This window comes from Schistocerca nitens, chromosome 3, assembly GCF_023898315.1.
Source record: "Schistocerca nitens isolate TAMUIC-IGC-003100 chromosome 3, iqSchNite1.1, whole genome shotgun sequence".
In the NCBI taxonomy this organism is placed as follows: Eukaryota; Metazoa; Arthropoda; class Insecta; order Orthoptera; family Acrididae; genus Schistocerca; species Schistocerca nitens.
This window is the reverse complement of record NC_064616.1, coordinates 882,947,291-882,970,858: the sequence shown is the minus strand read 5'-3', so window position 1 is coordinate 882,970,858 and position 23,568 is coordinate 882,947,291. Positions and strand designations below refer to the sequence as shown.

The 23,568-nt window shown below is 39.6% G+C and overlaps 1 protein-coding gene across 1 annotated transcript in view; it reads right to left on the bottom strand.

Annotated features, from left to right (window-relative positions):
* LOC126248929 (uncharacterized) overlaps positions 1–23,568 on the bottom strand; it is a 148,430-nt gene that overhangs the window by 45,306 nt on the left and 79,556 nt on the right. Inside the window, exons 6-7 of the mRNA XM_049950436.1 lie at positions 15,117–15,262; positions 2,929–3,412 (exon numbers count right to left, since the gene is read on the bottom strand). Coding sequence (XP_049806393.1) covers positions 2,929–3,412; positions 15,117–15,262 — 630 coding nt within the window. The remainder of the gene's footprint in view (positions 1–2,928; positions 3,413–15,116; positions 15,263–23,568) is intronic.

Sequence of the window (23,568 nt, the reverse complement as noted above, 5' to 3'; positions counted from 1 at the left end):
CTCAGCCAATATTAGTGATCGAGGTGCTACCGAGCACTACCACATCTTACAAGGTCCCATCATCACACAGACTGGACCAAGACTGCAAGCTGTGAAACAGTAACACACGGCAATGGGTACCTCCATGTAAGCAGATGCCGCACACAGCATAGATTGCCCCTCACCACCTCCGCAGGACATTTAAATGGCCACACCCTCAGTGTCACACTACCGGAGGCCAGGGCAACCATTCTCCTCCTCCACCAGCACAGATGGAAATGTCTTGAGTGACTTCCATTCCTATGCACCAAACCCAGGGGATAGGACTACAGTGTCAGGTAGTGACATTGGTGTCCTGCAAGAGATAGACATGCAGCTGTAGGCCCTGTCTCACCAGAGAGCAATGCCTCACTGGCTACAGAAAAGTAGTCATGTGTCCCATATGGTAGGTATGTCATGTGATATCATATGCCACAAATAGCCACCACCACAGCCTGAGCACCTCACTTGGCATTCATCACACATTATGCTACTCACTCGTTATCCAGTAGACTGCCCTACTGACAACAAACCATGTGCTACCTTGTTCCTGTTATTGGAACTTATATGGATTGACTGTGAGCCTTCTATTGACATTTTGTTGTGAACTGGTTTACAGAGAGTCATTTCTTCCTGGCAACTGTACTGTCACTTTACATGTGTTACATGTATTACTGACTATAGTGAATTTCATGTGTTTTAGAGAAATCATGACTTAGGGCCAATATTTATTTTGCTGTTTAGCATGAACAGATTTTGAGAGACTGTGGGAAACCTAGATAAGGATAACCAGACATGAATCGGAATTCTGTACTTTCTGAACTTCCCTGTTCAGCGCACAAAAGTCGCCTTATACGAGGCGTGTTTTTTAAGTAAGGTCTGTTTTATTGTAGACACTAGTAGTTCGTGCGCATACTGTAACGAGCATATGCGTCATGTACCGGCATGCCTCAGGAACAACTGTGCTCAGTTTCAGCTCTGTAGCTAACCTGTACGGTTCTGTTCTGTGCTTACAATATGTTTAAGACTATCAATTTGCCCGCCGCGTGTGAGGTTCGCTCAGTGATACGGTTTTTTTCAGCAAGGAACCTGTCTGCTGCAGAAATTCATCAGCAGATTTGCGAAGTGTACGGTGATACTGTTATGAGTGAAAGCAAAGTGCGTAAGTGGGTACGAGAATTCAAAGATGGCCATGACAACGTCCATGATGAGGACCGCTCCGGTCGCCCTTCTTTGATTACAGACGATTTGGTGGCTTCAGCTGAAGTGAGAATTCGTGAAAACAGGCACTTCACAATAACAAGTCTCTCAAACGAATTTCCTGATGTGTCGAGATCAGTGCTTTACAACATTGTTTCTGAACACCTAAAGTTTAGGAAACTATGCTCCCATTGGTTCCCAAAACTCCTAACAGAGCACCACAAAAACTAAAGATTTGAGTGTGCGATGAAGTTCTTGACTCGTTATCACGAAGAAGGTGACGGCTTCTTGAGTCAGATCATAACTGGAGACGAAACATGGGTTTTGCATATCATGTCCGAATCGAAGCAACAGAGCATGGAATGGAGACACACACACTTGCCTGTAAAGGTGAAGGCCAAACAGACTCTGCCCCAGCGCAAAATCATGGCGTTGGTGTTTTGGGATATGCATCGTGTTTTGTTGGTTGACTTCATGCAACAAGAAACCACTATCAATGCAGACGCATACTACCAAACCCTGAGAAAACTACGCAGAGCGATTGAAAACAAAAGACACGACATGCTGACAAAGGTAATTGTCCTTCTCCATGACAATGCAAGACCTCACACTGCAGGTCAGACCCACGATTTATTGGACAGTTTTGGCTGGGAAGTTTTAGATCACCCATCCTACAGTCCTGATCTTGCGCAGAGCGATTACCATCTGTTCCTCCACCTCAAACAACACCTCAGTGGCAACCGTTACAATGACGATGACGTGAAGACGGCAATGAACTCTTCGTTCGGCAATGAACTCTTCGTTATCGGAACAGGCAGCAAGTTTTTATGAATACGGTATTTTAAAATTGGTTGAGACGTATGATATGTGTTTCAACAAACTTGGCAACTATGTCAAAAAATAGAGTGAAGTATGTACTTTCTGAAAATAAATTTACTTTTTTGAAATAACCTTTCATTGTGTACTTATGTTCAAATGGACCTTACTTAAAAAGCACGCCTTGTATATTGATATTAATTAATTTTAGAACAGTTTCTTTGAGTCTAATGAAGTCTATTGGAATCAGTCCACTTCAGGTGAACAACTGTGCAATGGCCACCTAGTGGTTAATGTCAATGTTCAGACCCTAACCCCAAGTTCAGCCTTCTAGGATTAAGTGATCAGAGAATCTCCAGAAACATGGCTCACACACAAATAACCAACTACAGCAATGAGTTCTATTTGAAATAACACTTAAAATTCACTTTGACACATATTTGCTCTCAGTGAAGTAAACAACTTTAATTTTCATCTAATAATAGTGCAAAAAAGGTGCAATCAATTTCAAGGGCAACTTGCAAAGTTGTTCATCTCTGCACGATTTCATTCATCCACTGCAGCAGTAATAATGTTTGTTTCATTACCAACACACACAATGCTAAGGTCACTTCAAATAATCTTCTATGCACACAAGTTGGATAAACAACGAATAAATTACAGTCAGTATTCTGTCTTCTTCTTCTTCTTCTTCTTCTTCTTCTTCTTCTTTAAAGGAACACACATGTAAGACTTATTAGTAATAAAGTCTATTATAACAACTCTCAAACATAACTTCACCAAACAGCCAAACAACTGAAAATTACCATGAAGATCTGGAAATAAAATTTCCATGTAACATACACGACATATACTGTTCACAATATGTTGCAAGATCCACAATGCATAACTAACCTGAAAAGCTTATCATATTCAATCTCAGATGAACTTTTTGTTAACATGCGTCTCTTCTTAGGTGGACCACCTGAAGCACTACGTTTTGCTGATGTTTTAAGTACAGAAACTCCCGATTTGCCTTCAATCAATATCTGAAATGGATTTACAAGTGGGACTTGCTGACTGGGTTTACTTCGAATTATTTTCTCTGGGTTATACAATGAAGAATAGTTATGCTCAGTTACAATGCCACCAACTAATCTCAGCACCTCAGTTACTGACATCCGCTTTGTTTGGCGCAAATTGACATTAGACACACTATCCTTTATAAAATGATGGTCAATCTCTTTTGAACTTGATTCTTTCAATTTATTTCCATCATCTCTGTCTTCCTTTATGGTCACATTTTCCTTTTTGTAACCTAACTGAACAACACTGTCTAAATTAACACTATTTCGTGGTATATCAGTGTATATCCAATAATCAGCAATGGTCTCTGGTGCTGTAAGATAAAAAACACATCAAAATAAGTTAAATAGTGATCTACACAAAATGCTATAAGAGCTTAAATATCAAATCACCACTAGTATAGCCTCACCCATCACACTTACCATTACAGTCATTCTCTCCCAAAGCAGAACTACATTTGAGTGAGATATTTTATTTGCTCAGTAACACAAATGGATTTCATCCTAGAATGAAATTCTCTTACAATTTGTGTAGTATATATCCCAGTTATTGTGTGGTGGGGAGGATCCAATGACAATTTGAGGCCTTACAATCTGTCTATGAGATGTGTTTTGAGTGGCACAACTGGTAGTATAAAAAAGGAAGTAAAACTGTCTTCAATCTGAAGATCATTTTGGACACCACATTTAATAGGCATGGTCCTGCTGGAGATGGCGTGTCTTTCCTTTCCTCTTATCTTTGAATTACCCAGTCAATTATAGTGGGAACTACAGTTTAACATGGATTTCAAACCACAGTGTAACTCGACATTTTTCACATCAACAAACATTGCCAGAGGTGAAAGAAGTGGGAAATGACATAACAATCCTAGGATTGACTGGGAATCAGACCCAAGACTTTTGGATTTGTAGTCCAGCACTTTACCACAGAGCTACTGAGACACAGAGCCTACTGCTCACAAAAAGACAAGAGATCCGATTTTGATTCCTTTAACTTGCATATAAAATTGATTTTAATATATTTATCTTTCATAATTCTACTGTTGTTCTTCAGCACACTACTCTTCTGTTTCTTCAACACTGCACTTTCATCCCCCTCATTACAGAGGACCATACTTTGATCTGACATCACGGAAGTTAAACCACTCTTGAAAATCTAGTTGAATAAATGCTTAATGGGTGTTTCTCAAAGGAATAAATAAATAAATAAAAAACACCCACACACACGACTTTATTAAAGGGGGTAGACCACAGTAGGAAGTCTTTTAAGCCTAATTTTTACTGGCTTACAGATTAATTCATGTAAAGTGTCCCATAAATGTTAAAATACAGGGTGCCCCAAAAAGAATGACACAATTTTAACTTGTAATAATACTGAGGCAAATGTCACTATGTAACTGAAACAGTGCTAGATGTAATTGGCATGGTCTACAGTTTCAGAAAAATCCGTTAGATGTGCAATATGGTGTCCACACAACAGAAGGCATATTGTGTTATTGAATTTAGTCATACTCAATCAGTGACTGAAGTTCAGCGTGCATTTCATAATCGATTTTGTGGTAAACCACCACCACCAAAGAACATTCGACAGTGGTATAAACAGGTTGAAGAAACAGGGTGCCTCTGTAAAGGCAAGAGTCCTGGCTGGCCACACGTGTCTGAACAAACAGTGGAACAAATCCAATGAGAATTTGAGCGGAGCCCCCCGCAAGTCTACGTGTCATGCTACCCGAGAACTTGCTTTATCACGCATGACAGTGTGGCGTGTGTTACAGCGTTGTTTAACCCTCAAACCATACCGATTACAACTGGTAAAAGCTCTTCAAGATACTGACAAAGTGAAGTGAGTGGACTTTAGCAATGCTATTCTAGAGGACATGGAAGATGACACTTTTATGTCACGGTTGATATTCAGCGATGAAGCAACTTTCCATATTAGCAGTGAGGTTCACCGTCATAATGTGTGTATATGGGGGCTCAAAAATCCTCATGAAACAATTGAACACGAATGTGATTCACCAAATTTTTTTGTGCTGTTTCGCAAAGCAAGGTTTATGGACCCTACTTTTTTAAGGAAGAAACTGTAACACGACAATCATTTCTTGCAATGCTACAGAACTGGTTAGTCACACAACTTGATTCTGACAATTTCATCTATCAGCAAGATGGGAGCACCACCGCATTGGCACAACAATGTGCACAGTTTCCTCAGTGCCAATGTGCCTCAACGTTGGATAGGGCGTACAGGACCGCAAGAACAGGCTTTACACTGTTGGCCTCCTAGGTCCCCTGACTTAACACCATGTGGCTTCTTCCTGTGGGAATACGTTAAACAATGTGTTTACATTCCTCCCTTACCTCGTAACATTGATGGACAAAACCCAGAATATCAGCTGCCGTAGCTTCAGTGACAGAAGACACCTTACACTCAGTTTGGCACGAATTCGGCTATCGGCTAGATGTCGACCGTACAGCCAATGGAGGACATATTGAACATTTATGACGGATTTTTATAAACTTCTGTCTTTTCTGAGTAATTTAGTATGCAATTTGTTGGTGTTAAGCCCTTCTTCCAAATAAATAATTCTATTTAAAATCGGATCATTCTTTTTGGGACACCCTTTATATTAAAACCGTGATTTACTGCATTGTAGTCTGGCACATCTGAGCACTTGAATTCAACTGATGTAATACTGTAATATTATTCTCAAAAAGCTTTCTCCCCTTGTTTATGGTAAACAGTCTGAAAGGACATGCTTGTCTTGTGTCTGCTTAACTTGTCATTTCACTTACTTTTTTAAATGAAGTAAAATGACAGTGCTTGAAAACTAGAAACAGACGTATTTGTACCAATAGAAAAGGTTCAAAAAGTAATCCGAATCATCTGAAAAATGCTTCAATTGGTAAGCGGAAGCCAGTTAATCGATACATTTTGTAAAATAAGCGTGTTTTGATACTGGTGAAGAAAAGGCCAACTGTACAGCACTTGCACTGCCGATTAAAGGTTTGTTCAACTTAAATATTAAACAAACACAAGTAGAAAATTTAAATGTTTGTTTTTTTGAAAACAACATTTTTCAAGTTGGTGGAAGCTATAACACATTAAATATACATGTAATCACATTATACCTTTTTGTAACTTTTGAGTCGGCATTTTTTCCACTGTAGTACTTTGGATGTTTGTGGTATATTTTAATTTTGATTTTTGGTGCACATCTTTTTAATAACTTTTTTGTCAAAAAAGTTAACTTTTATTTCAGAGTGCCGCCATTTTGTTAAGAACCATTTTTAAAGTACCCCCTTTAGACAATATCATGTTTCAAAGCAGTTTTGGAAATTTTTTCTAGATCCAAAAGTGTGGCGTTCAGAGCTCCCACCAACCACTTTCACACTCCACGAAGGCCTTCTGTCAATGTCATGTAATGTCCTCTGGGTGCAAGATTTTTACTTAAAAGAATACATAATACAGCGTTAAGGGTGTGCAATAATGGTCTAATGTCAATTTTGTATTTGATTGTTATTTTATTTTAAAAAATCATGAATATCAGCTCCAAAATTGAGTGTCACCTTGGTCTACCCCCTCAATGTGCAGGTAAATTGAGTTGAAACAAAACTGGACTTTTAGTGTTTCGCGTAAACACTAGAGTCAATGATACACTATGGTTTTGTTTACCGTCATGTTCAAATGGTTCAAATGGCTCTGAGCACTATGGGACTCAACTGCTGTGGTCATAAGTCCCCTAGAACTTAGAACTACTTAAACCTAACTAACCTAAGGACAGCACACAACACCCAGCCATCACGAGGCAGAGAAAATCCCTGACCCCGCCGGGAATCGAACCCGGGAACCCGGGCGTGGGAAGCGAGAACGCTACCGCACGACCACGAGATGCGGGCTTTACCGTCATGTCACTGATTGATTGAAAGAGATAGATAGATAGATAGATAGATAGATAGATAGAGAGAGAGAGAGAGAGAGAGAGAGAGAGAGAAATTATAATTTGAAAGAGTAACACAAAGTCTCGAAAGCTAGTGCAATTATCTGGTCTGTTTCATCTGTCTATGTACCACACACCAATCATTTGCAGGTCACAGAATGCCTTTACTATTTTTTGCTTGTTATTTCCATTAGTCATGTCAGTTATTTGTTGGAATTGAATGAAGATAGGCACAAGGAAGTATGATATTACAGAAAATAAAATGTGCACAATACCAGTTACTACAAAGATGATGAATTTGATTTCCAAACTTGTGAGACATTCAACTCCCCTCAAGCCAGTGTCACACAACATTATACTGAATAAATTATTATTCACACCAGACAGCACAGAAATTAATGTCAGCTGTTTCATAACCATAACCAATAATACTCAGCAAGAGGTTGATAGAATTGTTCATGTGACAACTAAGAACTGAAACACAAAGCTTGGTCACCTGAGTCAAGGTAACATTTTGAGTTAATGACTGGTCCACACAGTTTACACAACATAAGAACAGCGATCCTGGTTGTCAATAATTCACTGTGTAGGTTAGTCATTTAATCATTTTCTCATGAGACTTTTCTCATGGCATAGGTTGGGTGCACTCACCTCAACCAATTGAAGGCTCTCTAATGACTAACTGCAGCCCTTCATGTGGCCAACCTAATGGCAATAGGATATTCCAGGGCAAAAAATATCCAAGCTTCATCTGGTGAACATTCTTGGGAATTTTGAAAGATTTACTATGCCAACGTGTTCAACCAATGTGAATACACAAGTAACAAAAAAATATTAACACTCTCCTAAATGTCTAAGTGTTCAAGATCATAAATATGTCTATAATTTTTATAGTGTATAATGATGTGATGTCACAATTAAACCTTGCAGACTTCACAAAAGGACAAATCATCAGTGTTCATCTGAGCATATATGATAAGTCACAAATCTACTAATGGATTTCATGTGAAGACTTTTTTTTTTGTCTAGTTTATACAATAGCAGAACCAAAAATAAATTTATCAATAGACAGACAAACATCAAAGAAGCCTTACAAGAAGACAATGCCATGAAAGTGACAGTTCCAGAGAACACAATGTCAACAAAACCAGTGCATCTGGAACTGCAGGAACAAAACGTTCATGGTAGTGTCACATGTGCTGTAAACACAATGAATTCAAAGCACTGGTGCAAGGAGCACAAAATCTTAATCAACTAACCAATGTAAATATGTAATCTAGCCTGAAACACCTTGCATGTGAATAACACTGGGGAAAGCAGATAATTCAAAATGTCGTCTTCAAAATGAGAAGTATCTTAAGAACCTCTGCAGTGGTTTAGACAATCATATCATGATTTTCAGTTGATTTTATCCTGAAAAGATAATTGGTAAGGCCTGTAAGACCATTGTAGGTGATTGTTCAGTCAATGGAGCTTGGTTTCTAGCAGTGGATTATATGTTCAAGATTATCACCCCCCCCCCCCCCCCTCCTGCATCCTCCAGAAACATCCGAGCATTCAAAAGCTAGAAAGTCACACATGTTATTAGATATTCTGCTTCTGCCCATGACTGCAGTCGATCAGTGGACTTTGTTGCATCATGATTTTGGAACTTCATTTTGTGTTGGGTTTAAAAGACTCATTTTTAGGTGAGTCATAAACACTATTTGTTTGAGACTTTTCTCATTTTGGCCTATATATCCCACGCAATAACAATGCCAGTGAAAATTTTATATACTATTAGACAAGCAGCTTACATACTTAAGAGAGAATATAGAAATCTGTGAAATGTTTAAGTCAGAGGCTTCACTGTCTTCATGCGGAGTAAATAAACTGAGAGCTTTCTTTAAATATTAATTAAACCTGAAATACAATATGAGGCTGATAAAGAGAAGTAATCTTTCACAACAGTCACACAGCACTGACCATACCATTAGCTCCTGAATAGCATTGGGTGGAATGAAACTTGGCTAGAGTGCAGTCATGTCAGGCACAGCATTTCCAGAAGTATTCCTATGCCTGCATTAAACTACAGTAGAGTTGCTGAGTTCAAGTGTGTTTCTCTACTCTGTCACAATCCTGGTACTGTTTGCAGTTTTTTTTTCAGTTTTGTGAGGCTAAGTAAACAGTGTTGATATTGTAGTTTAACAAATGCACTGACTTTCAATCATTTTCTCTGCATTGAAGACTGAGGCCTCGCTGTGCACTTGCCCCACAAAATTCAAGAGTGGGGCAAGTGCACTCTAATTTGTGGGGAAAGTGCACAGAACTGTGCTCTTGCCACATTTCTGAATTTGCATGGGGAAGTGTGCAGCAAGGCTAAAATGTTGAACAAGAATAAATAAATCAAATAAAATTCTCAGTGAATAAAATTCTCAGGTTAATGAATACTGTCCTTTTAAACTACTTTCAATGTTTTTAATTAAAGATAATCTTTGGCAGGACTATTCTATGGTGAGAAAGATGAGAAACTGTGCAAGGAAAACGGAAAGAGGAAAGCTGTATACAGCAAGAGATCTAGAAGCTGCTGTGGAAGAGGTGTAGTAGTCTGGCTGAATGAATATATATTGCACTTCTAAGATATAGAATGTACCATCATTTACATTAAGGGATCATTTTAAAGGTAGAAGAGGGGCCAAATCATCCTCTCAGGGTAGCTCAATCATGTTTTCACCTGATGTTGAAAAGAGCATGGCAGTAGGAATAACTGAGATGAAAAGTACAGTTTTGGACTGTCGAGACAGGAGCTTTTGTCAGTGGAAGGCAAGTTTGTTAAAAGTAACAAACTGAAAACACCATTCACAAATGGCAAAAAAATGGCTCTGAGCACTATGGGACTCAACTGCTGAGGTCATTAGTCCCCTAGAACTTAGAACTAGTTAAACCTAACTAACCTAAGGACATCACAAACATCCATGCCCGAGGCAGGATTCGAACCTGCGACCGTAGCGGTCCTGCGGTTCCAGACTGCAGCGCCTTTAACCGCACGGCCACTTCGGCCGGCTCACAAATGGCAAAGCAAGCTATTATTGGCTCTGTGTGTTAATGAAATGCAATAATTTTTGTATCAAAAATATCCCCAAAGCACTGAAATGTGCAGAAAAAGTTGTGCAGATCCATTCATTACCTATCCCTATTTCAACTTCCTTGAAGTTACAATAAAAGTTGTTGTCCTTGAAAATACACAAAATATGATTTTTAATTTAGACGAGACAGGGTTTGCTAGGGATCACTCAAAAACTAAAGTTGTGGGGGGTATAAGGTTACCTTCCTCAAGAACAAGAAGTTCTCCAGAACAGGATAATATTTAAGTTTTGCTTAGTGTATCTGTGAATGGAAAGCTTCTGAAAAAGAAATTTTTTCTGAACTTTCTTACACAGCCACTCCTGATGGCTGGATGGAAGCTGATGTGTTTGAGAATTTTTTCAAGAAATCATTATTACCATTACTAAGAGGATATAGGCCTGCTATTCTAATATGTGACGGCCATAAAACACATGTATCTCTGAAGTTGACAGAAATGGCATGGTATATAAACATCACAGTTTTAATTTTGCTTCCTCATTCATCCCACCTTCCCCAGCCATTGGAATTAAATGTGATGAAATCTGTAAAAACTGTCAGGATATAGATAGTGCAAAAACATATTGGCCAGAAGATGAAAAAAATTGGCCAGAAGATGAAAAAAATTAACATCTTAAGTCATATGTGGGCAAATTTTGAGTCATCTGTTAACCAGGCAGGGTTTCAAAAAGAAAGAATTCATCCACTCAAAAATGATGTGATTTAGGAGGACATGTTTGGTCCTAAAGCTCTTCAACATTACAAAGTAGAGCACCCAAGGACCATTTCACAAGTATTATCCACTTATTCCATTGATGATGCAACAACCTGTGGGGAGCCCTCAAAATCTACCCAAGCTGTTCTTTCTTTTAGCAGTCAACCCAACCTAAGCCAAGCTATCAGCTCAGGGCAAAGAAAAACAATTCAGGACTTTTTAGAAATAATTCACAGCCATAAGATATAAAATACAGAAAAGAAGTAGTGAATAGCCAAAGGGTCAAAGGTAATAACTTATGATGAAATGCATAGGAGGCTTATAGTCTGACAAAAGGAAAAATAAGAAAGTGAAAAGTTGAAATAAGACCAAAAAGTTCAGAAATTACTAAAAAATGAGACTAATAGGATGGCCAGAGAGAAGATTGCAGAAGAAACTGTATAAAAAGAGAAATTATATCAAGTTCATTGGAATCACATGATTATAACAGCATCAGAGATTCCAATGTGGATTACAGCAACAGTCTTTCAGAGGAAAGTGTGGCACAACAGGAGGAAGAGAAAACTGTATCAGTGGAAGCTGTGGAGAAAGAAACATAACAGGTGTATGATTTGGCTTTGAAAACTGTAGAGAAGTTAACTACGGTTGACAGGGCAGTAGTGACGTATGCTGGCAAAACCCAAATGAGATACTACCACACCCCAGAGTAGGAAAAAGGGGGGACATGACCTTAAACATTGAATTCTTTAATTCTGATGTGCAGTAATGTATGTTACAGTATATTTTGTTATTTATCATTTAGTAAAACTACTGGTACTTTGTTCATCATTGTAGTACTTAAAGTGACAAGATTTGTTATCACTTGTAATTTCCTCCTCTATTGTAAGCGCCGGCCGCGGTGGTCTAGCGGATCTAGGCGCTCAGTCCGGAACTGTGCGACTGCTACGGTCGCAGGTTTGAATCCTGCCTCGGGCATGGATGTGTGTGATGTCCTTAGGTTAGTTAGGTTTAAGTAGTTCTAAGTTCTAGGGGACTGATGACCACAGATGTTTAGTCCCATAGTGCTCAGAGCCATTTGAACCATTTATATTGTAAGCTGTATTTTGTGTAAAGATGTACATCTTGACCCTTTTGACAACCCTTTTTTCTGATGAAGAAAGACTATCATTAAAATATATTCTTTGCCTCAATAAATCTTGTTTTTGATGCTATATATTTTCTTGAGGTCCACAAGCATTGTGACACATCCGAGCACAAAAGTTGATAACTCAAAAAGCTTTAAGCCCACTTTGAAGCTTCAGCCATAAAAATAAATGTCAGAATATGTACTACTGGGCACTTGCTCCAGTATCACTGCCAACTAAAATGAGATGTTCACAGCCACTTTAGTGGGGTAAGAGCACAACTAGACATTTTTAAAGAACTTTCATATTCTCAACAATAAATGCTTAACAAAACCAACTATTGAATATATATCTTTAAAAAGGACAGTCTCATTACCACAATTAAGGAAAATATACTGATATAACTATATAAACAAAGGCTTCGACTGTGCATGTACCCCATCTTATGTTACCAATAACTCGTTTAGTTTCCAGAAACAATTCCATTTATTGATTGAAATTTGTATCTTCTCAAAAATTTTGCCTTTTGCACTACATACACATTTATTCCACCTAAGGTAATCTGTGCTGTCTGACTAACTTCTCAATGGAGTATCAATGAAACCACCCACACTGTTAACATAGTAGTTTAGTATTGGTGACACCACAGGTAAGTGTCACACTACAAATGCAAAAGTTTCAGGATCTGTGCCCATTCAATCCTTGGGCTTTTCAATGTACTTATCTTGGCATTCACCACTGGAAATGCTTTCTGTATGTTAAAAATACCAAGGTATGTATAATGAGAACTGTAGTTCCCCTTATAGCTGGCTGGACAAGTTGGCTTTCAGGGCACGAAGGCACAGACAGCAAACTGCAGAAAATATGTACCTTCAACAAGACAATATTTTCAATGTACTTATCTTGGCATTCACCACTGGAAATGCTTTCTGTATCTTAAAAATACCAAGGTATGTATAAAGAGAACTGTAGTTCCCCTTATAGCTGGCTGGACAAGTTGGCTTTCAGTGCACGAAGGCACAGACAGCAAACTGCAGAAAATATGTACCTTCAACAAGACAATATTTTCAATGTACTTATCTTGGCATTCACCACTGGAAATGCTTTCTGTATCTTAAAAATACCAAGGTATGTATAAAGAGAACTGTAGTTCCCCTTATAGCTGGCTGGACAAGTTGGCTTTCAGTGCACGAAGGCACAGACAGCAAACTGCAGAAAATATGTACCTTCAACAAGACAATGTAACAGCTTATCATTCCCCAAGTCAGTCAGAATGATTTGAGGAACACTTGACAGACATGGGGGTGGTTGTGTGGGTGCCCGAATCACTTGACCTCTCTCCTATAGAGCACAACTGGGGCAACATCGAGCAGAATGTGTACCCTTGGACATACCTTTCAACATTTACTATGAGTTTTTGGCAACAGTTTACCATTCATGCATTAGGACAGCTCACCAACGCTTTTGGTTCCTCATAGAGTCCACACCATGATGTATCATAACCTTTGTCTACATCTACATACATACTCTACAAACCACTGTGAAGTACATGGCAGAGGCTACTCAGTGAGATACCATATGTTAGTGTTTCTTTCTGTTCCAATTAGATACGGTGCATGGGAAGAACGACGGCCTAAATGCCAATGTGTGCACTTTAATTACTCTAATTTTTTAATTTTGTCCTCACGGTCTCTAGGGGGTGATATGTAGGGAGTGAAAGAATATTCTAGAGTATTAACTTCATACTGGTTCTTGAAATTTTGGAAGTAGGTTTTCATAGGAAAGTTTGCACCTATCTTCAAGAGTGTGCCAATTCAGTTTTTTCAACATTTCTGCTTTACTGCTACTTACATTATCTATGTCTATAGTTATTGGCATTGAGAAAGATGCACTGCATCAGCTTCTTTCCTATTCATGATACTTTGTGAATAAACCACCCACCCACCCACACACACACACACACACACACACACACACACACACACACACACATAAAATTTTGTCACGCTTGATTCACTTTATGCTAACAGCTAATAAAATTACTAATTTGTCTGTATCACTCTTAATCAGATGCATGTCAAGAAAAGTATATCCCCATCATCTTACAACACTGACTAGCACATTAACATTTTTACAAGTTAGTAAGACCAGTAAATGTCTGATTCTGTAAAGAATCAAACTCTCACGTATAAAACAGCTTCAGATGTCTGATCACTTTACAAATAGGTTAAACAGTTGAAAATATTTTCTTTCAAGAATGTAAGTGAGGAAAAGCTTAGGGACAATTTGAAATTATATTTAAAGTTTTTTGGAAGGCACTAAGTGCTCTCATTATGAAACACAGGATGAATATAGTCTTGAAACTTGCGCACCATTTTATTCTAAAGCTGGTTTTTCAGGCATCACAATGTTCACAATGTCATAGCTCTTGAACTATCTGTTGTAAAATGCTATAATTTTGCAGCCACATTAAGTGACACATGTAGAGACTGTGTGCAAAGCAGATGGGAATAGATTTAGTAGCAAAGATGTAACAAATTAAAACATCACATCTGATGTTGAAATTTTACTGTGTACCATTTTAAGAAAAATCTACTTTGTCATGAATCTAAATATCTAAGACGATGTATCTCCCAGTGCATGGGTCATAAAATGATATAATTTTGCAGGTACATTCAGTGGTATATGTGGATACTATCTGAAAACTGTGTTGTGAAAAGAGTTATTAATAAAGAAGTAATCAATTAAAGCATTATGCCTGATGCTTAGGTTTGACTGCACAAACATTGAAAATGTAGTAAGCGATAAACTTTTTTCCTTTCATCATTTTGTGGAAGGTGTCAGCGAGAAAAGGTTTCATAAAGATTTCAAAATACGTGCAAAGTTTGTCGGAAGTCGCTAAGTGCTCTCATTCTCAAATACACGATGAATGAAATCTGGGAATTTGCACACTGTCAGTTATGCTGTCTCACAACAAACACAGAGATTCTAACAGTAATATTTGTCTTATTGTGTTAATAGCATTTTAGCAATACAGATGTTTTTGTGATAGGTGTAAGAAATTATGAATGTAGCAGTTATGTTGGCAGCTTTAAAAATTAAGTGAGTTTAAGACTGCCATATGAATAAATTTACTTACCACCTCTCTGGTATCCACACTGGGTCCGATCAAGTTGCAATCTATGGTAAATTGTCAATGGTTTGTTTCTTGATAAATAAAAAAATATAACTATACGAACAAGGAATTCTCCCCATCCTCGTCTCACAAGATGGAAGGGCGGTTCTCTAGAAACAGTCAATATATGAAAAGAAACCAGCATTATCTAATGGACACAGCTATAAAGAGAGTCATAGTAAACTTTGAAATTTTAATGTACCTCCATAATACGCGACAGGCACATACGTGAAACATTAAATAAAGAATGTTACTGTACCTCCACAATACGTGACAGGCACATATGTGAAACATTAAATACAGAAACATTAAATAAATACTGTAACCTTTAATACATCAAAAATAAAAATAAAGTGCAATTTAAAATTACTTAAAGATTACAAATAAAATTTTCTTACAAATTTGATCCATCACTTATGAGGGAAACTCCCATTGCACCCTCATCAGATTTAGTGGTAAAATGGCCCAGTGGACTGCCTGTCAAAACCAGAACACAGATCAAGCATGAAAACAAGAAGTAGTTGTACTGAACTGTGGAAAAATAAGCAAAATAGAAACAGTGACTGGGCCAAGCTCAAGATGTGTTACATCGGGCAACTCAGATGAACAATGGCCTTGTGATTGTGTGGTCATAGTGTTGGACTGCAAAGCGGGAGATCCGTGTTCAAACCTCTGTCATGCCCCATTCTTTTTCACAAATTTATGATCCGTTCATCCGGTCACTGGCAGGTCGGTTCTCCTTCTGTAGTCTTGGCAATTGTCATACTAAACATTGGTTACAGAATATGAGTCATGTGGTGAGAATATATTACCATTGCAAGTAAATGTGATGAATAGCGAGAGCAGGTGAGATGCCGCATAGATCTCTCACAGAAATGAAAACAACTAATACACAAGTGTGAACTACATTACAACAAAGGAATTCAAGCGCCACAACTTCCAAAATGGAACTCAAGAGGAATAATGTGTTACTTGTGTAGATCAAATAGGAGGTATGTACTGGAGGTCCCTTCATTACACGTCGCTGTTGCAAATGGACATTACACCAAGATACATACACAAATTTGAATACAGCAAACAGACACATCAATGGAGAGTACATAATTGGGGAGAGGGGGGGGGAGAGTTGGCAGGGAAGGGGGTTGGGGGGGGGGGGGGAGAAGTGGGGCACGGGGGAGGTTTGAATCTGTATCTTCCCCTTCACATTCCAACACCGTGACCACATAACCACAATGCCAAAATCATTCAAAGTCACTCGATGTTGCCCATGTTAATGTTGGAACAATCACTGTTTCTATTTAGCTTCTTTTTTCCACAGTTCAGTACACCTTCTTCCTGTGTTCATGCTTGATCTGTGTTCAGTTTTTGATGGGCTATCCTCTTGCCACTAAATCTGAGGGGAGGGGGGGGCTGCAATGGGGAGTTTCCCCCATTAGTGTTATATTGCTGCAATATTAACAATAGAAAGTTGAAAAATAATTCTACTCTCCAATGGCTAAACGTTGTGGTCCTAATCATTCATCATCATTTAAGACTGATTATGCCTTTCAGTGTTCAGTATGGAGCATAGTCCCCCTTATAAAATTCCTCCATGATCCCCTATTCAGTGCTAACATTGGTGCCTCTTCTGATGTTAAGCCTATTACTTCAAAATCATTCTTAACCGAATCCAGGTACCTTCTCCTTGGTCTACCCTCTACTGCTGAACCCATGAGTCTCTTGGGTAACCTTGCTTCTCCCATGTGTGTAACGTGACCCCACCATCTAAGCCTGTTCACCCTGACTGCTACATCTATAGAGTTCATTCCCAGTTTTTCTTTGATTTCCTCATTGTGGACACCCTCCTAACATTGTTCCCATCTACTAGTACCTGCAATCATCCTAGCTACTTTCATATCTGTAACCTCAACCTTATTGATAAGGTAACCTGAATCCACCCAGCTTTCGCTGCCATACAACAAAGTTGGTCGAAAGATTGAACGGTGCACAGATAACTTAGTCTTGGTACTGACTTCCTTCTTGCAGAAGAGAGTTGATCGTAGCTGAGCGCTCACTGCATTAGCTTTGCTACACCTCGCTTCCAGTTCTTTCACTATGTTGCCATCCTGTGAGAATATGCATCCTAAGTACTTGAAACCGTCCACCTGTTCTAACTTTGTTCCTCCTATTTGGCACTCAATCCGTTTATATCTCTTTCCCACTGACATTACTTTTGTTTTGGAGATGCTAATCTTCTTACCATAGTCCTTACATTTCTGATCTAGCTCTGAAATATTACTTTGCAAACTTCCAATCAAATCTGCCATCACAACTAAGTCATCCGCATATGCGTGACTGCTTATTTTGTGTTCACATATCTTAATCTCACCCAGCCAGTCTATTGTTTTCAACATATGATCCATAAATAATATGAACAACAGTGGAGACAGGTTGCAGCCTTATCTTACCTTGAAACTACTCTGAACCAAGAACTCAATTTACCGTCAACTCTAAATGCTGCCTGACTATCTATGTCAAGACCTTTAATTGCTTGCAAAAGTTTGCCTCCTACTCCATAATCTCGTAGAAGAGACAATAACTTCCTCCTGGGAACCCGGTCATATACCTATTCTAGATCTATAAAGCATAGATACAATTCCCTGTTCCACTCATAACACTTCTCCATTATTTGCCGTAAGCTAAAGATCTGGTCCTGACAACCTCTAAGAGGCCTACACCCACACTGATTTTCATCCAATTTGTCCTCAACTAACACTCGCACTTTCCTTTCAACAATACCTGAGAAGATTTTACCCACAACGCTGATTAAGAGATACCTCTGTAGTTGTTACAATATCTTCTGTTTCCACGTTTAAAGATTAGTGTGATTACTGCTTTCGTCCAGTCTGATGGAAACTGTCCCGACTCCCACGCCATTTCAATTATCCTGTGTAGCCATTTAAGACCTGACATTCCACTGTATTTGATGAGTTCCGACTTAATTTCATCCACCCCAGCCGCTTTATTGCACTGCTATCTATTGACCATTTTCTCCACTTCCTCAAATATGATCCCATTTCCATCATCATTCCTATCCCATTGTACGTCGAAATCTGAAACATTACTGATCGTATTTTCACCTACATTGAGCAACTCTTCAAACTATTCCCTCCATCTGCCCAAGGCATCAACAGGATTCACCAGCAGTTTTCCTGACCTGTCCAAAATACTTGTAATTTCCTTCTTACCTCCCTTTCGAAGACTGCTAATTACACTCCAGAATGGTTTTCCAGCAGCTTGACCCAAAGTCTCCAACCTGTTTCCAAACTCTTCCCAAGATTTCTTCTTGGATGCTGCACTTATCTGTTTGGCTTTCTTTCTTTCCTTCTTCAACATAACTTTCTCTGTCTACCTGAGTTCTAGTATGTAGCCATTTTTGATACGCCTTCTTTTTCCTTTTACAGGCTGCCTTGACTGTGTCATTCCACCAAGCTGTTTGCTTCATCCTACCTTTACACACTACTGTTCCAAGACATTCTTTAGCCACTTCTAGTACTGTGTCCCGGTACCTTGTCCATTCCTTTTCCAATGACTGTAATTGACTACATTCAACTAACTGGTACCTTTCTGAGATCACTGTTATGTACTTGTGCCTGATTTCCTTATCCTGAAGTTTCTCCACTCTTATCCTCCTACATATGAACCCGACCTCCTGCACTTTCGGCCTCACAATACCAATATCACTGCAGATTAAATAGTGATCAGTGTCATCAAAGAATCCTCTGAATACATGTGTGTCCCTCACAGCCTTCCTGAATTCCTGATCTTTTATTATATAGTCCTTGACAGATCTGGTTCCCCTGCCTTCCCAAGTATACCGGTGAATGTTCTTATGTTTAAAAAAGGAGTTTGTGATTACTAAGTCCTTGTCCTTTACTCTAACAACTACATCACTGAGTGTGTCATAAAAACTATCCATCTTATCTTGATCTGTCCCTTCACAATACGAATATACTGACACAATCCTAATTTTCTTGCTAGACACTGTCAAATCTACCCACATCAGTCGTTCGTTTGCATACCTTATTGCAACTACGCTGGATTCCATTTCTTTCCTGATGTAAAGCCCTACACCCCATTGTGCTATTCCTGCTTAGACTCCTGACAGGTAGACCTTGTATTCTCCCACTTCCTCTTCTTTCTCACCCCTTACCCGAATGTCACTAACAGCTAAAACATCCAACCCCATCTTACTTGCAGCCTCTGCCAGCTCTACTTTCTTCCCAGAGCAGCCCCCATTAATATTAATAGCTCCCCATCTCGTTACCATTCATTTGCCGAGCCGTATCTTAGGAGTCCTTGGCTTGTCAATTAGAGGTGGGACTACATCACCTCCAAAGGTCTGAGGCATTTTGCTCTGATGGTTGCCAGCATCATATTTAAAGTACCAGGGAAGCAGGTTGCTAGCCTTACTTGCCCTGGGTCCCATCGAGTTTTACCCCTAACAGTTGAGGGAATAACCGGTGGATTTGGTAGTCTTTGCCGTCTGAGCACAAAGGTGACCACGACTCAGAATATGTCCGAGATGCCCAGCCTTATTCCAAAGTAATTGGTATCCCGACTGTCAGGACCACTTACTTGGCCACTCATATGTTGCCCGTGGTTCATGAACTAGGACATGACAACAGGAACCCACACCATGAACCATTATCAGTATGAAATTACAATGAAATGAAAACTCTTAGCTGCTTACAGGCTTTGACATATGTCAACGGGGACAGATGAAAATGTGTGCCCCGACTGGGACTCGAACCCGGGATCTCCTGCTTACATGGCAGACGCTCTATCCATCTGAGATCTGAGCCACAGAGGATAGTGCGACTGCAAGGATTTATCTGTCCCCGTTGACATATGTCAACACCTGTAAGCAGCTAAGGGTTTTCATTTCATTGTAATTTCATTCTAACGAGCTGCATGGTCACCGATGGTATCTGTTCTTTCGGACATGTCCAAAAGAACATATACCATCTTCTATATGGCTCACCGGCCATTTGACCATCTTCTTCTTCTGTGCGGATGCACAAACAGAGCCCGAAGTCTTACAGGAATCGGCAACGCGCCACAAGTAATGAGTATAATGGGCGGGGGCACTACGAATGTAGTGAGGGACAATACGTTGAAAATGCGGGTCTCGCGGGAGGCGTGCCAGAGGTAAATTCCTGCAGTTGCACTATCCTCTGTGTCCTCGGTGGCTCAGATGGATAGAGCATCTGCCATGTAAGCAGGAGATCCCAGGTTCGAGTCCTGGTCTGGGCACACATTTTCATCTGTCCCCGTTGACATATGTCAACACCTGTAAGCAGCTAAGGGTTTTCATTTCATTGTAATTTCATTCTAATGAGCTGCATGATCACCGATGGTATCTGTTCTTTCAGACATGTCCGAAACAACAGATACCATCTTCATATATACATTATCGGTATGTTGTCTCAAAACAAGAACAGGAGGGTATATTACAAAATCACCAGTTTGCTAAGTCATGGTTGCAAAATACTAACAAATTATTTACAGAGGTATGGCAAGATGTAGAAGCCAACCTAAGTAAAGCTCAGCTTGTATTACACAGAAATGCTGGAACATGCGAGGCAATACTGATCACATATACTATCTTAAAAGATAGAGTCAACAAATATCCTACATCTACAGTTTATGTAAGATTAGAGAAACAATCTGACAATGTTTACTGGAAAACACTCTTGGAACTTCTGAAGGCAGTAGGGATAAAATACAGGGAGTGAATTATTATCTATAACTTGCACAGAAACCAGACTGCAACTAAAAGAATCGAACAACATGAAAGAGAGGCAGTAGCTAAGAAGGGATTGTAGCCTATCCCCCACTCTTACATTAAGAAAGCAGGAAAGCAAACCAAAGAGACGTTTGGAAAGCAAGCTTACTGAGAAGAAATAGAAACTTTTAGGTTTGCTGATGAAGTGTAATTCTGCCTCAGATGGCAAAGGACTAGAAAGATCAGTTGCACTGAAAAGAGGTTACTAAGATAACAGGAGCAAAATTAAAGCAATGGTAATGGACTGCAGTTTAATTAAATCAGGCGACACTGAGGGAATCCAATAAGGAAACGAAACACTAAACTTAGAAGATGAGTTCTGCTATTTGGGCAGCAAAATAGATGACAATAGTTGAAGTAGGCAGTATATACAATGCAGACTGGCAACAACAAGAAAAGTGTTTCTCTAAAAAAGAAATACTGTCGACTGTGGATATTGAATCACAGACACTGTCCCTTTGACTGTTCAGAGATGTCACTACTACACCCACCCAAGATGTAAAAAACCATGCATGACCAGTACCTACTAGATGGAAGGGGTTCAACAGCCAATCAGTTCCAGTGATTCCATCAGGAAGTAGGTACACGGCTCGTGTTGTCTGTAGTTCAAGCACACCTAGATGGTCAATACCACAGTTTGATCGCGACCGCATTTTTACTTTGTGCCAGGAAGGGCTCTCAACAAGGGAAGTGTCCAGGCATTTCAGAATGAACCAAAGCGATGTTGTTTGGACATGGAGGAGATACAGAGAGACGGGAACTATCGATGACATGCCTTGCTCAGGCTGCCCAAGGGCTACTACTGCAGTGGATGACCGCTACCTACGGATTATGGCTCGAAGGAACCCTGACAGCAACACCACCATGTTGAATAATGCTTTTCATGCACTCACAGGACATCATGTTATGACTCAAACTGTGAGCAACAGGCTGCAGGATATGCAACTTCACTCCTGATGTCCATGGAGAGGTCCATCTTTGCAACCACGACAAACTGTAGTGCAGTACAGATGGGCCCAATAACATGCCGAATGGACCACTCAGGATTGGCATCATGTTCTCTTCATCGATGAGTGTCACATATGCCTTTAACCAGACAATAGTCGGAGACATGTTTGGAGGCAACCCAGTCAAGCTAAACACCTTAGACACACTGTCCCTGCTGTTTTGGTGTGGCATTATGTGGGGCCGAGTTATGCAGCTGGTGGTCATGGAAGGTGCAATAATGGCTGTACAATATGTGAATGCCATCCTCTGACTGATAGTGCAACCACATTGGCAGCATGCTGCTGAAGCATTTGTCTTCATGGACGACAATTTGCACCCCCATCAGGCACATCTTGTGAATGACTTCCTTCAGGATAATGGCATCGGTCAACTAGAGTGGCCAGCATGTTCTCCAGACACGAACTCTATCAAACATGGCTGTGATAGATTGAAAAGGGCTGTTTACGGACGAAGTGACCCACCAACCACTCTGCGGGATCTATGCCTAATTGCCGTGAGGAGTGGGACAATCTGCACCAATAGTGCCTTGATGAACTTGTAGATAGTATGCCAAGATGAATACAGGCATGCATCAATGCAAGAGGGCGTGCTACTGGGTATTAGAGGTACCGGTGTGTACAGCAACCTGGACCACCACCTCAGAAGGTCTCACTGTATGGTGGTACAACATGCAATGAGTGATTTTCATGAGCCATTTGTGCAAAGGAATTTTCATCATCCCAAATATGAATTTGGTGCAAGTTCATAATGTTATCTCAAGTTAACGTGAATTCATCAGTAAATATCATTGAACAAACTGTACTCTTCGCAAGTAGTCCACCGGTACTATAGCCTGGACTTTCCGCAGATGGTATGGATGTAGCTTTTGGTGACAGACAACTCTCCACACATTAGCATGAGATTTGTTGAACAACTGTGCCACTTGACAAGAGATGAAGGATAACTACTCATCCAAGATGTGGCTTTCAAAGGAAACTTTTTGAACGAAGTGCAAATGGCTAACAATCTCTGCTGATACCTAACACTAGACAGAAAACCAGACTAAATGGTGCAATATTTACAAATCCTACAATGTGTAAAGTAAATTTCTCAATACCTCACAGTACTACTGTAAATACAGATGACAAGCACAGAAAATATGTATTGTTGTACCTAAAAGCTACAAGTCTGGAAAAACTCCAAGCAAAAAGCACAATTTGTAGTTGAAACTTTCTGCTTTATCACAGTCTTCTCTCAATTGCTGCAAACATTGAGTATTTCTGATGGGTCGGGCATGGTGGTACATGTACCTAGAAACAGTGGTCGTGGGATCAAATCTCAGTCTGACCACCTACTTTTCAGTCTTCATTTTAACCTGGCCACCACCGCTCACCTCTCAACAATGTGAGGAGTCACCAGGAACATCTGACTTCGATTCCACATTAAATTGTAGGTCCCCTTTCACCAGTTGGTTAACTGAGGTAGGATAGGGACACTCAAGTCACTGAAGTAGCATCCAATGGAAGACTTGCACCAGGCCACTGAGCCACACAAAATTATTATTATTATTTCTTTCCTTTCTCAGACATTATGTCTGGTTAA